The following is a 15,512-nucleotide window of genomic DNA, read 5'->3' on the forward strand; positions in this document are numbered from 1 at the left end:
TGTCATTAGTGCCATGTCTTAACTATTTTTCTTCAAAGTATATATTACCTGTCCCTTGCATATTATATATACTTTTCAATATTTTAATACGTTGTTTATATAATATTGTTAAATTCGAGCATTCTATTGATCTTCTAATTTTTATATAAGACAATGCTTATTATGTTCATTAATATTTTTATACATAATAAAAATTCGTTTATATATACTTATATTCTTTAATATATATAATGCTATTTATAGCTTCATAAATAGAACAACCAATGTATTGCTATGGAATAATAGGAGCACATCGAAATGATAAAATAAATAAACAAAACGAATGAATACTCATGTATGCATATATATGCATCGTAATTTTGTCATGGGATATTATTTAATTTGTGGTTATAAGCTTATAGAAATATCTAAAATATCATATAAAAAAATATGTACATATTATTTATTTTGAGCATTTACTTTTTAGTTGCGATAAAACATTATATTTACTAGTATGTTTATTACATGAATGTGCATATATTAATTCAGGCTTGTTTTTAAGTATCTTATTTTATACATTAATTATAAAATCATTGAATAATATATAAATATATACACACATATATATAATATGCAACAGGTGCATTTTTAAGATTTAGATTTTTTCATAACGCAAAAAAATAGGAAACAAAAGGGAATGCATAGAATAATATGGATAAGGCATATTTATTTCACAAAATTGCATTAAAAAGCCAAGTGCTATTATTAAATAAATAAAAATAATTACCTCAAAATATAAACTGCAAACATCCCTATTGCTTATGTTGAAGTAGTTACAACTATCTTTTTTCTCTTTTTTACAGCTTGTTTTAGTAAGAATATATTTATGATAAACTGGTTTTATTTATATGAGGAAAATAATTTAATACTTAAAAAAATAGTAAACTCGCAAATTTTCATTTAAAAAAAACGTAAAGGATGAAACAAAAAAATAGGTCGTATAAAAATTATTACAATAATCATACAAAATAAACAAATGAGTGCATGCAAAAAAAAATACCACTGGCAGGTATCATTCTCCCTTTATAATATATAGTTTTTCTTTACTATACTACACTCTTTAGTCTTTTTTTCTCTTTATGTTTAATATGTATTAAAACTTGCATATATTACCCATTTCCAAACACTAACACATGAGAATACTCCTATATTTCTACCCATAATCGACCATTTGCAACCCTAAACATCCGTAGATATTTGCACAAATATATATTTCCGTGTTTTTCTCATAAAATAAATTTTATGTTATATACTCAGAAAAACAATAAATATTATAATATTAGAATTGTTACATACGAATGCCCATAAAGTGATGCGTATTAATTTAAGGTCTTATATAAAATAATACAAAAAAACGCACACATATCATAAGATATATATATTAATAGGGATATTTTCAATTGATTTCTGTGAGTTCTTTAAATTTTATAACTTAATTTGTAATTTTCTTTAAGTAAATTTTTTATGCACAATTTATTTCTTAAATAAATTTTCAAAAAAATGGGTTTCTTCATATACCCCAAGTTTTCTTTCTTTGTCTGCAGCTTGCATTACCTATTGTAAAAAAGTGGAAATATGGATATATGTGTACATATATGCTCATATTAATGTCATTTGATTTGTATTGATTTACATACTTTTATGTGAGGAAATCATACCTGTACAATAGTCTTAAACTGTTCGTAATCCATTAAGGGGTAAAATAATACTGGCGATATTATTCCTTTTTTATTTAAATGGATTCCTTTCGATCCTAAACCATATAATACATTTAAATGAAAAGAAAGCTGCTTATCTACTCTCCTTTTATATATCTCATCAATAATTTGTGATTTGGACCATTCTGTATCTAATATTTTTGATTTTATTAAAAAATTTAGGATACTATTTATTTTGGCTCTTGGAGGGTTGCCTATAGCTATTTTTTCAAATGACTTTTTTAAATTTTCATCGCAAGAATTGTTATATGTTTTTATTTTGCTTGGGTTGTTTATCCTTCTATTATTAGTAAAGTTTCTCACAACTCTATTCATAGGTCCGTTAAAAAAAGTAATAACAACAGTAATATCAATTATTATTATTACAATAAACAGTTGGAGAACCTTAAATAGCCGTATTTACGGCATTTCCGTCCTCCCACAATAATGAATCAATATTTCAAAAAATGAAGCAATTCTTCACTTTTAGTCCACAAAATAGTATATAGTTAGCACATTTAAAAAAAATATATCATTATGGAAAATATAATTTATTAATTACATATACTGTAACGCTCGTTCACTTCTTTTTTCATTGAATTTTTTCGGATTAAAAAAATGTATAAACAACTATATAAGCACGGCTTGTATGGATACATTATTATTTTGCCTTTTTATTAAGTTATTAATATTTTAAACTAGATAAATCGACATATATGCAATCAATTTAATACATTATATGCTATATTGCTACTATTATTCAATTTTATTATTGTATGCTTCTTTATGTGTAGTTTATCACTTCTCTAGCACATATACATTTATTTCGATGCATGTATACATCAATTAATCGTTATAAGGCAATTCTTGGAGATATGGAAAAATGTAAATATGATTATTTTCTTATTAAAAATTTCAAAAGGTTTTTAAATATATCAAAAAAAAGGATAAATATAAAATGGATGAATAAAAAAAAGCGAAATCGAAATGTATACTTATGAAAAATATTTTTTTTCGAAATATGTATCTGTAGAACGAATAAATTAATACATGTATAGTATTATATTATCGATCCTATGTACATGTATAATGCATATTTCTTTATTTATACAATATACGTGTGGCTATAATATATACAAGTAATATACATAGATACCAGTAAATCCAAAAATTGAAATAAAAAAAACGTTTAAACAGCACCAATACATTATCATATTATAATAAAATAAAGCTAAATATTTTCATAAATTTTCCTTAATTTTTTATGTGACTGGAAAAATTAAATCAAAAATGTGAAAGAGGGATTAAAATATATAAAATGTAGCTTTACAACAAAAATTAAAAATAAATATTTTAAGAGTGTTTGAAAAACATTTTTTTAAGTTTACACTTCGTATAAGGGGTTTCATATTTTTAATTAATTATTATTTTTTGGCAATATCATTAATTTTACTGATAAAATCATCTCTTGAAGAACTACTAATAAACGTTACTATATATTGGGTTATTATTTTCTCATCACCTGTATTAGAAATAAAAAGAAAAAGAATAAATTTGGTTTTGTTTACCCATATATATATGCAGTAACGAAATTTGCGAGTTTTCCCCAATATACCTTCGCAATTTCTATCACATACCTATATCACGCCCATTAAATAAGGCGGACAAATTTTTAGAAGGAATAATTTTAAATCCCTCGAAAATATCCGTATTCAAAAATAATCTTCCACTTCCTTTTTGAAAACATAAAATTCGATATTTATCATTTTCTTTATTTTTCATTATTTGAATTTTTACTGGTAAATAACCTGACCATTCTTGTTTTCTGTCTTTCTTAACAAACTTGTTTATCTTTATAGTATTTTCTGAGTATATTATCTCTTCATTTTCTAAAAAATCGTAATAAATATGAAGAAAAATAATGAAAATTGATCAAAAAAAGGTGCATAACAAAGTGGATATATATTACAAATGTGCGTTTTCATGTCTATTAATATTATATGCAAAAATTGTGCAAATGTTTGTTTTGTGATAATACCAAATGGGTTTTCTTCTTCGATAATTTTAATATCCTTTTTTTCATCTATTACTTTTTTTTTTTTATCTATATTTTTCTGTAATTTTTCCAAATCTATACCCTTTCCTCCAAATATATTTAAGGTTCCTACATATTCACTGAATAGTTTATTGGGTGAATTGACATCACTCTGAAGATCAAAATAGAGTATATGAATATATGATGAAAATATATTCGACAAAGAAGATATTTTTTTTAACATTCTCATATTACTTTCCGATTACATATCTAACATTATCGATACATGTATATCAATTAATGAGAAAAAAAAATAATAATGTAATAAAAAACACAAAAGGATTCTATTAAATTACCAATGATGCAAAAAGTCGGTCATTTTTTTTAATGTCCCTATATTCGCTACACACGCTTTCATTGCTATTATAAAAAAAAGTTAAAAATAATATTACATGAAAACAATTATAGTGATATAGAGTGCGGGCAATTACCCCTCATCTTAGCAACTATAAGGTTTTAATTTCAGTATACGCATATATATTTTTTTTTTACCTCTTTTGTGTTTTAGATACACTGCTTTGTTCATTTTCGCCATCCACGACGCCTTTTTCATTATTGCTGTTTTTTTCATCGTTATCGTGCTCAGATGAATTATCCTTATTGTTTAATTTAATTTTTTCTTTAGCATCTTCTTCATCTTTCGTATCAATATGCTCTTTATCTTCTTTTCCATATTTTGCATCATCGTGTTCTTTATCTTTTTCTTCTTCCTCTCCTTCCTCTCCTTCCTCAGGTTTTGTTTCTCCTCCTTTTACATCTTCCTTCTCTCCGTTTTCATCATTTTCTTCCTTATCATCATCTTCTTCCTCAGCTTCTTCCTTATCATCATCTTCTTCCTCATTTTCTTCCTTATCATTAGCTTCTTCCTTAGCATCATCTTCTTCCTTAGCATCATCTTCTTCCTTAGCATCATTTTCTTCCTTATCATCATCTTCTTCCTCAGCTTCTTCCTTATCATCAGCTTCTTCCTTAGCATCATCTTCTTCCTCATTTTCTTCCTTATCATTAGCTTCTTCCTTAGCATCATCTTCTTCCTTAGCATCATCTTCTTCCTTAGCATCATTTTCTTCCTTATCATCATCTTCTTCCTCAGCTTCTTCCTTATCATCAGCTTCTTCCTTAGCATCATCTTCTTCCTCAGCTTCTTCCTTATCATCATCTTCTTCTTCTTCGCCGCTTTTCTCAATGAAATATTTATTATCCCCACTCTTATCATCATTGTTTTTCTCCTCTTTATCAATTTCTCCCTCAATATTAGAGCCATCAGGATTCTTCATTTCGGTCGGATTTATCACTACATTTTTTTTATTATTTTGTCGAAATTTTTTAATCATCTTATTTGTTTTCTCCTTATCAATATGCTTCTCTTTAATTTTTTGGTGTTTTTCATTTTCATAATTAGTTATATCCTTATGTTCTTTAAATTTTCTTTTTTTCTTTTTTTTGCCTCTATACTTATAATCATTGCCATTTTCTGTTACAATATTTTTATTTCCTTCGAGTTCATTATTATTATTATTTGAATAATCTAAGACATCTTTTTCGAAATTCACTGTTTCTCCTTCGTTGTTAGAATAATGAGATTCATATAATGGCTGGTTCTCGTCTAATTTTTTAAAGAAGTAAATATGGTTAGTATAAATAATGTAAACATGTATGACGTATATATGTAATATAAACACATCAGTTGTTATTAATTTCCTTGTTCAATTAACATTTACCTTGAATATCCTCGTTGTGAATGTCTGGAGAACTAGAGCTTATCTTTGCAATCTGTTAAGAGGTTCAAAAAAATATAATAAATAATTTGTTTATACATATGAACTTTAATTTTATCTCCCCAATTTAGTAGCAGTTTTCTACTTCCTTTTCATATTTTGTTTCTTTTTGTATTTACTTTAGTGTGGGTATCATTTTTTTCTATATTATGCCTAAATACGAATAAAAAATTAGTTTATTATATAGGTGACGCTTTAGAACAACGTTATATCCCTTTACACGCTACGCGGTGCAAAGACGTCCACATATTTGCAAAAAAATATTGTCTCTATAATATATTCATATAAAGGTTATATATTCATGTATTAACCACAAAAATATATTAATTTCATTGCGCTTAATGCTAATAATATATATAAGTATATGCTCATTGAAAAAAATATAGAGATTGCTTATTTACTGCATATATATACATTATATTTTTTTCCACTCACTTCTTGGAATTCTGAACTTTATAATTTCCATCTTCGGATTCATTTAAATCTAAATTCTAAATGAAAAATGCAAATAAAATTAAAAATATATGTGCATTGCATAAATATACTAGCATTGTAGAGAGAGATAATGAAGCTTATATAATATTTTAAACTTTTGTTATTTATCTCCATACATATATGTAATAATAGTATAATCTATATTTTATTTCTCATTATTCCTTTTTATTATTCTATTTGTTTTTGTGTTTGTGGTTTTTCCACAACTTTTTCTCCTCTTTTGAAGTTTGGCATACCATAGTGCTATTAAGCTATTAATAGAAACAGTTAACCCTCTTTGAAAAGATGTCCATAAAAATTTCAAGATTGTAGCCTTATGCAAATAAAAATATAGTGTGTGAAAATATATGCAATACAAGCATATAAATTGTTTATCTATTATACATCGGTCTGTTTATATTTATATATTTAAATTATTTATTATATTCTCATGCTTATCAAATTTATGATTTATAAACAAACCGATGATGGTATGAAAATTTGATTTTACTTGTTTAAACTTTTTATTTTTCATTATATTATTATTTATTTTACCTAATTTACTACTTATACGTTTTTATTGATTTTTCGGGTATTCGCGTTTAATCTTTTAATTATACCGCTTATATATTATTCAGTTATGTATAATATAATTTTTATTCTTTTTCATAAAGCGGTAATCATAATGCAAATAAGTTCGTAATTTTAATTAAATCCAATTTATTTTATATAATTATATACAAAATAATTATTATATTAATTTATTTTATCTTCGTCTGTTATATTCTTTTTGTTATATTTTACGTTATCTCTTTTTTTACTCATTAAGTATTGAGGCACGCCGGAAAAATTACAATACAAATGGAAAAAAAAAAAATATATATACAATAAATTCAAATATTCTTCAATTTACTACTTAAAATTGGAAAACAATTTTTTTTAGTTCAAACATTTTTGATACTATATTTTTTGCTATCATTATATTTGGGTATGCCGTGAGGAAAGATAAGCATAATGAACAATTATTACTCCTTTCATAGCATTATATGTATATTATGAATTGCCATTACAATATGCTATAATCTGATATGATAAATTATGGTATTGGACGTTTATTATTATTGCAAAAGCGACATCATAGTAAATTAGTAAATTAATAAAATATTATAAAATAAGAGCAAAAAGATGGTACTGCGAAAATCACACCTTGAAATTTCTCTAGAACGAATTGTAAAAAAAAAAAATAAACATAAGATCAGCACGAATAACCTTTACATTGCAATTTTTTCAAGTTTTAAAACATAATTTGACCCCAAACGAGTTACATAATTAATTTGTGCTTGTAATTTATTACATTTAACTCATTTAATAATGTAAATTTTGTTAATTGTTTTGTTTCATACTAATAAAAAAATATAATGTCTACATTACTATTATTCTACAAATGAATACAAGTATATTTGTTCATACACATATTTGCTATAGTACAATTAAGATTCTATCATATGGAATAATTAAACAGACACTTCAAATAGAAAACAGTAGCAAACTAAAATTTGTGGTATATATGTATTAAAATGCTATTGTTTATAAATTATGCACATGCATACTTATTTTTAATAATCAACCGATTTATAATTTTTTATTATGATTTTTACTTTTAATTTAAAAACGATGTTAAAAAAAAGGAAAAATACAAATTAAGTACTTTAATTGAAAACTAATAAGAACGCATATTGATTGAACTTATAAAAAATATAAAAAGTGCGAATATAACATATTTAAAAAAGTTAAACAAATTGCACTATTATGTGTCATTAAAACATAAACAAAATTGTATGACTTGCGTTAGAAATGCTGGATTCAATATTTCAACTCCCTCACTCTTCTACACACATCACATATTAATCTTCTTTTGTGGAAAAAATGTGATATATTGCTAGTCCTTTGTTCCCATTATATGAACAAGTACAATATATTAAAATGTCCCTTTCTATCTCATTAGGTATCAATAAGTATGCCGTTAAGAACATTTTAGAATTTTGATTACCATGATGAGATGCTAAATCGGGATAATATTTTGCATTAGGCATTACATTATTTACATTAGTTTTTACAAATACCATTGTTAAAATAGAAAAATACACCATACCAAAACAACTGTTTGGTTCTAAACTGACGTCTTGTATTTTAGTAGTATAATTATTACAATTTATTCCAACAATATCCCCAGGATATGCATGTATTTCACAAATGGGATCGATAGTATATTTTATAGATTTTGTTAAAAATTGATATTTCCCTTTATTGTTTCCATAATCGCACCCTTTTATATAATCACCTTCTAAATCATTATTCAGCCCATGTGCTTTTTTAATGTTTATTTTAAGATACGGTGTTATTCCTTCATTTCCTTTTTCACTGTCACATATACAAACAATAGTTATATCTTCTTTTACAACAAACGGCGGATATATACTCAAATTATAAGTATCATTTTCTATATGACTTTTTAATATAACTCCAGGCAATGTGTTGTGTATGTAATTTTGTTTATTATTTATAATAAATTCATCTTTTATTCCATCATATTTAAAACAATATGAAGGATCATATGTCTTATCACTGTTATTCTTATTATGAATAATAGGGCAAAGTAATTTTATTGTTTTGTTATAATCATGATTAACACTACAATTCCCCGTTGGATAGTCTTTTAAGTTACATATGAAATAATTTCCAACTTCTATTTCTTTTAAACTCGCCATAAAAACAGGGGTATATATATATAAACATATACACATATAAAACAACAAAGAATATAATGCCTTCCTCATCTTAAAAACAAAAATTGATAAAAATATTAAAAGTGAAAATGCATAATATAGAAAAATGGAAAAAAGCATATTTTGAGCTACGGAGAAATACGTGTTAATATGGCGTGCGAACTCATATTGTTTCATAATCAAAAAAAATAATAAAAACAAATATATGTACACTCGTCAATAAACTTTCCACATACATATATATATGTATATAATATATTTTTTTAAATCTTCAAACAGTAGCGTCAACAAAAATGCCTCAGTATTATAATTGTCGATTCAAAGAAAGAAACAACAGTTATCGTAATAAAGAATTCTTACATTAAAACTGAAGTATGCGTTATTTATTTGTTACAATTATGACTATTCATTGCTGCAACTAAAAGACTTTCTGCAATATAAAATGTGGGAGTTGTTTACGCATAAGCATCACTATATATGAGACAGATCAAACTGTGTTTGGTTATGTGAAGACATAATCATATATTGTATATTTGCCTTATCTCTCCTCTTTATGTCACACAATATTTATTAATTCCTTCAAAATATACAAAATTCTAAAATTTTTTTAAAATTTATAGCAAAATATGGATTAAATAAAACAATATGTTCATTTCAAAAGATATATTTTAAATTCTTTATCTTTCGTGTTTTTGAGATCTTATGCATATCTTATATTTTCAAAAAAAAATGCATACCATAAACAAATTTAAATTCGTTTTATTTTTAATTCTCTTTAGGGAATAAAACATTAAAATAATATTTTGAAAAAAAATCATAAATTAAATATTTCTCATGAAAAAATATATTTTATTATTTAAGGGTTAAATTATCAAATGGTCTTTTCTTCGCTTTATTGATATACATGCAACTTTTCACATAGGATAAATCTCAAAAGGATGGCCCATTTTTAAGGCTATATATTTTTGTACTTTTTTTAAAATTAATCCTCAAAAAAAACGATTTTTTCACATGATTAAAACAATAAAGGCTTTTTTTTTAATTTATATATATAATTGTTACATATTCTATTTAACATTTTTAATTGTATTTTACTTATTATATATGATTTTTTTGTTATAATTTAAAAAATGTGTGTATGTACATGCATATCCATTTATTTGTTTCATTAATTGAGAGTTGTTTGCTTTTCAATATATGTGTTAACCTTTTTTCTCTTATTCTCTTATTTTTATTTATTATTTTTTTCTGTCTTTTATGCAGAATTGCTTTCTTTTTTGTATGATGCTTCCATTTTCATACACTCGTCCTACATCTTTATTATTTGAATTTAAAGCTTTTATATATATATATTTTTTAACATTAAGGTTTTCAATAATGATATTCATGCAAAAAAAAAGTTATCATTGCTAGTTGGTTATATACACATTTGAGTACATTATTTACACATAACCATTTCTGTATGGAAATGCTTGAATACATGTGGCTACATAATTTAATACAACTATAAAAAACATAATATTTAACACTTAAATGCATGTTCAATATGTATCAAAAATTATATGTAAAAATATGATGTATGTGTAATGAATTAAATATATATTAGGAATACTTGCATTGAAAAAAAGTGTAACAATGCATAAACGTAATAACGTGAGGAATATGTGCTAGGGAAAAACATATATAGTCTGTGAATTTGTAGTGGCAAAAATAAAATAATTTTATTTCGTATGTTATATCAACCAAAAATCCGACTAGTGGGCATATTGACACTATGCACATATTGTGATTCACCATAAGAGCATATGGATAATTAGAATAAATGCGATTGAAAAATAGTTAAAGACCTCATAATAAGAAGAAGAGGTACCAAAAAGGTTTTGCCAAAATGTTCTTTTCTTTCTCAAAGGTCTATTGCTTCCCAAATGATGATCCTCATAATATTTATCATGGGTAGATATATTAATTTCATTGTCATTCTCATTATAATTACCATGGTAATTAGTATGATTGAGAGAATTATTTTTTTGTCTTCTATTATCAACCATTTTCTCACTATAATTAGCATCTTTATTTGCTCTATTGCCATTGTGTGCATTCTCATTCGATTCATCCTCATCACTAGGATCCATTTTATTGCCTTTGTAAATTTTCATATGTTCATAATATTTTTTATTTGCATGATTGCTAATAATGCTCTGTATTTGCTCAGGGTTTTCATATAAGCCCATGTCCCACATATCTCCAATTGAAATATAGTGGTCATTCAAATGAGCAGTTTCTTCTACGTTGTTTCCAGTGTACGTTAAAATATTTTTCGATGTATTTACATATAAAAACATAGTACCGACATATTCATTTCTTTTGCATGAGCAACTAATTTTAACATTTTCATTTATTTCATCAGGGAGTATAATATAAGACATATATGAATGCATTTTTGACAATTTAACATCATTACTCGGATCTGGTATAACTCTAGAATTAGGTATTAAATTTTTTGACGATAATAATATATCATTTTCATAATAAACATTATGAAAACAATTATTTGGGCTCAATTCTAAATTATTATTATAAATATTATTAATGTCTTTTTTATAACAATTTATTCCAATTACGTCCCCTGGATATGCATATATATGACAACTAGAATTTTCATATAGTGCTTTCCCATTTGTTAAATCCTTTTTCGTTGGCACATTATCTCCAAAATCACATCCTTTTATTTTTTTTGTCATTTTTTTAAAACTCATTTTTATTATATGTTTTATATCTGGTTTTACTTCAGAAAAGCATAAACATATAAAATCAATGTCTTTAGATGAATATGGGGTACCATAAAAATAAAATTTATCACGAAATTTGGATTCATTTGCTCCGATCAAATCTGGAAATATATCATAAGTATTAACTTCTGGCGATGTTCCATTTGGGTTTACATGATCTATATATGTTTTTTTAGCACATTCTGATGGAAGCACTATATTTTTTGACATCTCATTATAATCAATATCACAAATAAATAAAAACATTTTCCCAAATTCATTTTCTAAAACACATTCTTCGGCATCGCCTGAATATATATTTATTTTACAAATTTCAAAGTGTCCTAAGGTCGTATTAGGATTTGTCACATTGCTAAAGGCTACATATTTCAATAAGAAGCAGAAACAGTAGTACATGAAAATTCTCCGACGCTTCATCATTTACTATTATTCTCAAAATGTGTATCACATTGAAGGAGGAAACAAATCGGCGAAAAAAGAGACAAACACACTTTGTGAACACCAAGAATAAAATTGTTGCAAAATGCTTCAATTTTTATTTTTTTCCTTATTGTGATGTTATAATTTTCAAAAAAAAAATAAAGTATGTAAAAAAATGTAATATATTTATAACATTTTAACAAATAAATCTTGCTTAGTAGCATAATTTATTTTTAAATAAAAAAACAAAAAAAGATAATAGTGGACATCATAATATATGAATGTCTTATAATGTTATTAAAGTAAATCGTAAATATACAATTCAATATATTTGTTGTGTCTTTAATGATGTTTTACCTTACCACAAATGTAATATTTTGCTTTAATGTAGAAAAAATATTTATGGATTTGGAGCGTGATAAACAAAAAATAAATTATTTAATAAAATAGAATAATTTTCGAAACCCTTAAAACGGTTTTATATTCATAAATAAAATAAGAGAGCCCCTTAATTTTTTGTCTCTATTGAGTTTTACAACACATGCAAATTAAACAAATTATCCCAAAAGAAGATCTGATGTATGCTTTATTTTAAGCATGTAAAATTTTATAAAATAATAAATAAAAATTATAAATATATTTATACATAAACGTGTGAATCCAAAGAAAAAAAAATATTTCTTGTAAATTTATTTTTGCAATGCATAGCTGTTTTTTTAAGCAATTCGTAATCCGTCGAGTTTTCCAAAGAACAAAATGCTTCATCATTTTCCTCTTCCTATATGAACATATACAAAATGATGACGAAAAATCTCCTTAAGCATGAATATATACCTGCATACATGCACAAATTTGAACATGTGATAAATATGTTGAGTTTTTAAAAATATGTATCACTGTGAAGACATGAATATACCTTCCTGGGATAATTTTCCATTAAAAAAATGAAAAATATGTTTCCATAACAAAATAAAAAAATAAACAACTTTATATCATGAAAAAAATTAATAAAAATGGAAAAATGAGTAAAAAACTTTTAATAAAAAAATTATTTTTATATGTTCAAAGATGAAAATGTCTATTTGAAAAAAATGTGTTACGTTATCCATAGCATCACGATTATGTATGCATGCAACCATGCCTTGTCCTGATATTCCAAACATACAAACATTTTTAATGTTTAATTTTTACATTAAGAAATTAAAAAACTAAACAATCATAACATTGTGAATGCAAATTGTTATACTTTAATAAGAAAAAATTTAAGACTCTATAATATAACAAAATAAAGGCCTAAATAAATATAAACATGGAAATTCTACAATCTAAAATTTTAATCTGTGAAAAATTTTTCACCATTGAATAAAAATATATAATTTGGATGCATTGTTTTATATTTATTTGAATGTGAATTAATAAGCTGATGCATACACAAGAAATGCATAGAGAGTACAAGAGAGGTATTTTATCGGATTGCTAATAATTATATAGATGATAGCGTTCATTACAATTTGATAAAAATACTTATATTTTTATTGTATATTTAGCCTTATTATCTTTAAGAACTTTTATATTTGTTTAAATTATACACACCCAAAAAATATTATAAAACGGAAACAATCTTTTAATAATAACAACAAAACATATTTTAATTTTTAAATAATAATAAGAAAACTATTGTTGTTGGTGTTTCTTTACTATAAATTAATTGCGACATAAAAGGAAAATCAAGAATATTCCAAAATAATTGGTCTCTATTTTTAATTACACGGGAAAATGTTAAAATAAATAAAGTACACATTTTCTGTTATGCTCAAATATTTATTGTTGGATGACACGAATATTTCCACGTTATAATTTGACCTTCAAAAATATCTTATGAGAATTATTATTCTTAACGATTATATTTGCACATTACTTATATGCACACTTCGGGTTTATGCATGTGAAGATATATTTTGAATAACTTTTTAATTCAAGTTATTTTTATATTATCATTTTGAGCTATCAATCGAAATATTTCTATGTATAAAAAATATATATAGTTTTTCTATGTTATTATCATTTGCATACATATATGTGACAAATATTTGGTATTTTAATATCATATCACCCTTTTAAATGCTATAAAAACTATTTTCTCAATAACTTGTTTTAATGTGTGTGCAACCAAATATGCTTTTTTTGTATTTCCTCTGATGTGTATGATGATATTTGCACATATTCTCTATGAAAATCGTTTGATTATTATTAAAAAATATATTTCCTTGTATATTTATATATTTAACGGATAAATACAATTATAAAAACCACATTGTAGAAATCCTAAAATAAACACCACGACATCATTTTTGCCCAGGTATATTATCATAAGGTCATGAAACATAATCATAAAATAAAAACAAAATATAAATGTTTTTTCTATTATAACTTTTTAACGTGAAATTATGCATGTTAATTTATTTTATTAAATTTTTTGTAAATATACATTATATATGTGGATGAATTATGTGGGCTTATTATATTTTGTTATCATTTGCATAAGTTTATGATGTGGGCTTAATGTATTGAGGCAATAGTATCAGTTGCATGATTGTATATCCTGCAAGGATATAATGTGGATAAACTAGGTGTGTGTATTATAATTAGTTATATGTGTGCATGCTTGTGTATTATTATGTCTTCTTTGAAATTAAAATATTTTAATTCAAAAAAAAATACAATAGTAGTAAATAAAAATAAAAATAAAAAAACACGCCAAGTAAAAAATTAAATAAAAACAAATGAATAATCAAATAAAGAATAACACATACAATTTTTAAAATATATATTTTTTATATTAATTATAAAACAAATAAACACAAAAAAACTAGAAAAAACTTTAATGGAACATATAACCTAATTGTTGTATAATAATAAATGAATAAATCTTTTATCAAGTTGCTTATGATTGCATTAATCTTCGAATATACATAATATTATGCTTTATATTCCTTTATTTCGCTTTTTTGTAAAATTGTAATATATTTCTATATTTTTTATTATTTATATTCCTATTTTCACGGCTTTCCTTTTTTTATATTTACATGTAATATTTATCTATAGTGTGTTGCTTTCCTTAATTTGGTATTAATATAATGTCATCATAATTAGACGTAGAATATTTTTTTCGTTTTTTATGAACAACCAAATAGGTTATTCACAACGAAGACTTATCCAAGAATATGTGTGGATATTTTACGGGTTTATAAATTTCCACGTACATTGTTACACACATATATATGAATATTCCAATTATATATCCAGTTGCATATAGCATCATACACAATCAAATCATAGCAAAAAAAAATATAAAACATATTAAAGCCATGATATAATTCATTTATATTTAAATGAATATTGACCACATAAACTTAATATTCATTTTTATATGT

The 15,512-nt window shown here is 24.3% G+C and overlaps 4 protein-coding genes across 4 annotated transcripts; all 4 read right to left on the reverse strand.

The window, feature by feature from the left end:
- Positions 1-1,512: 1,512 nt before the first annotated feature.
- Positions 1,513-2,072, reverse strand: PBANKA_1001900 (conserved Plasmodium protein, unknown function; the record flags this gene model as incomplete). The annotated part of the gene is made up of 2 exons (XM_034565088.1): positions 1,513-1,593; positions 1,698-2,072. 2 exons carry the CDS (start codon positions 2,070-2,072, stop codon positions 1,513-1,515), a joined length of 456 nt encoding a protein of 151 aa, XP_034421819.1.
- A 1,088-nt stretch (positions 2,073-3,160) lies between these two features.
- PBANKA_1002000 (conserved Plasmodium protein, unknown function) lies at positions 3,161-6,343 on the reverse strand (the record flags this gene model as incomplete). Its single annotated transcript, XM_034565089.1, has 9 exons — positions 3,161-3,258; positions 3,374-3,625; positions 3,775-3,943; positions 4,128-4,191; positions 4,324-5,437; positions 5,553-5,604; positions 5,729-5,762; positions 6,045-6,100; positions 6,341-6,343. 9 exons carry the CDS (start codon positions 6,341-6,343, stop codon positions 3,161-3,163), a joined length of 1,842 nt encoding a protein of 613 aa, XP_034421820.1.
- A 1,644-nt stretch (positions 6,344-7,987) lies between these two features.
- Positions 7,988-9,046, reverse strand: PBANKA_1002100 (6-cysteine protein P36; the record flags this gene model as incomplete). Its single annotated transcript, XM_034565090.1, has 1 exon — positions 7,988-9,046. The coding sequence occupies one exon, from the start codon at positions 9,044-9,046 to the stop codon at positions 7,988-7,990; it is 1,059 nt and encodes a 352-aa protein (XP_034421821.1).
- A 1,613-nt stretch (positions 9,047-10,659) lies between these two features.
- On the reverse strand, positions 10,660-12,078 carry PBANKA_1002200 (6-cysteine protein P52; the record flags this gene model as incomplete). The annotated part of the gene is made up of 1 exon (XM_034565091.1): positions 10,660-12,078. One exon carries the CDS (start codon positions 12,076-12,078, stop codon positions 10,660-10,662), a length of 1,419 nt encoding a protein of 472 aa, XP_034421822.1.
- Positions 12,079-15,512: the final 3,434 nt, after the last annotated feature.

The sequence above is a fragment of the Plasmodium berghei genome (assembly GCF_900002375.2).
Source record: "Plasmodium berghei ANKA genome assembly, chromosome: 10".
NCBI classification, from domain to species: Eukaryota; Apicomplexa; class Aconoidasida; order Haemosporida; family Plasmodiidae; genus Plasmodium; species Plasmodium berghei.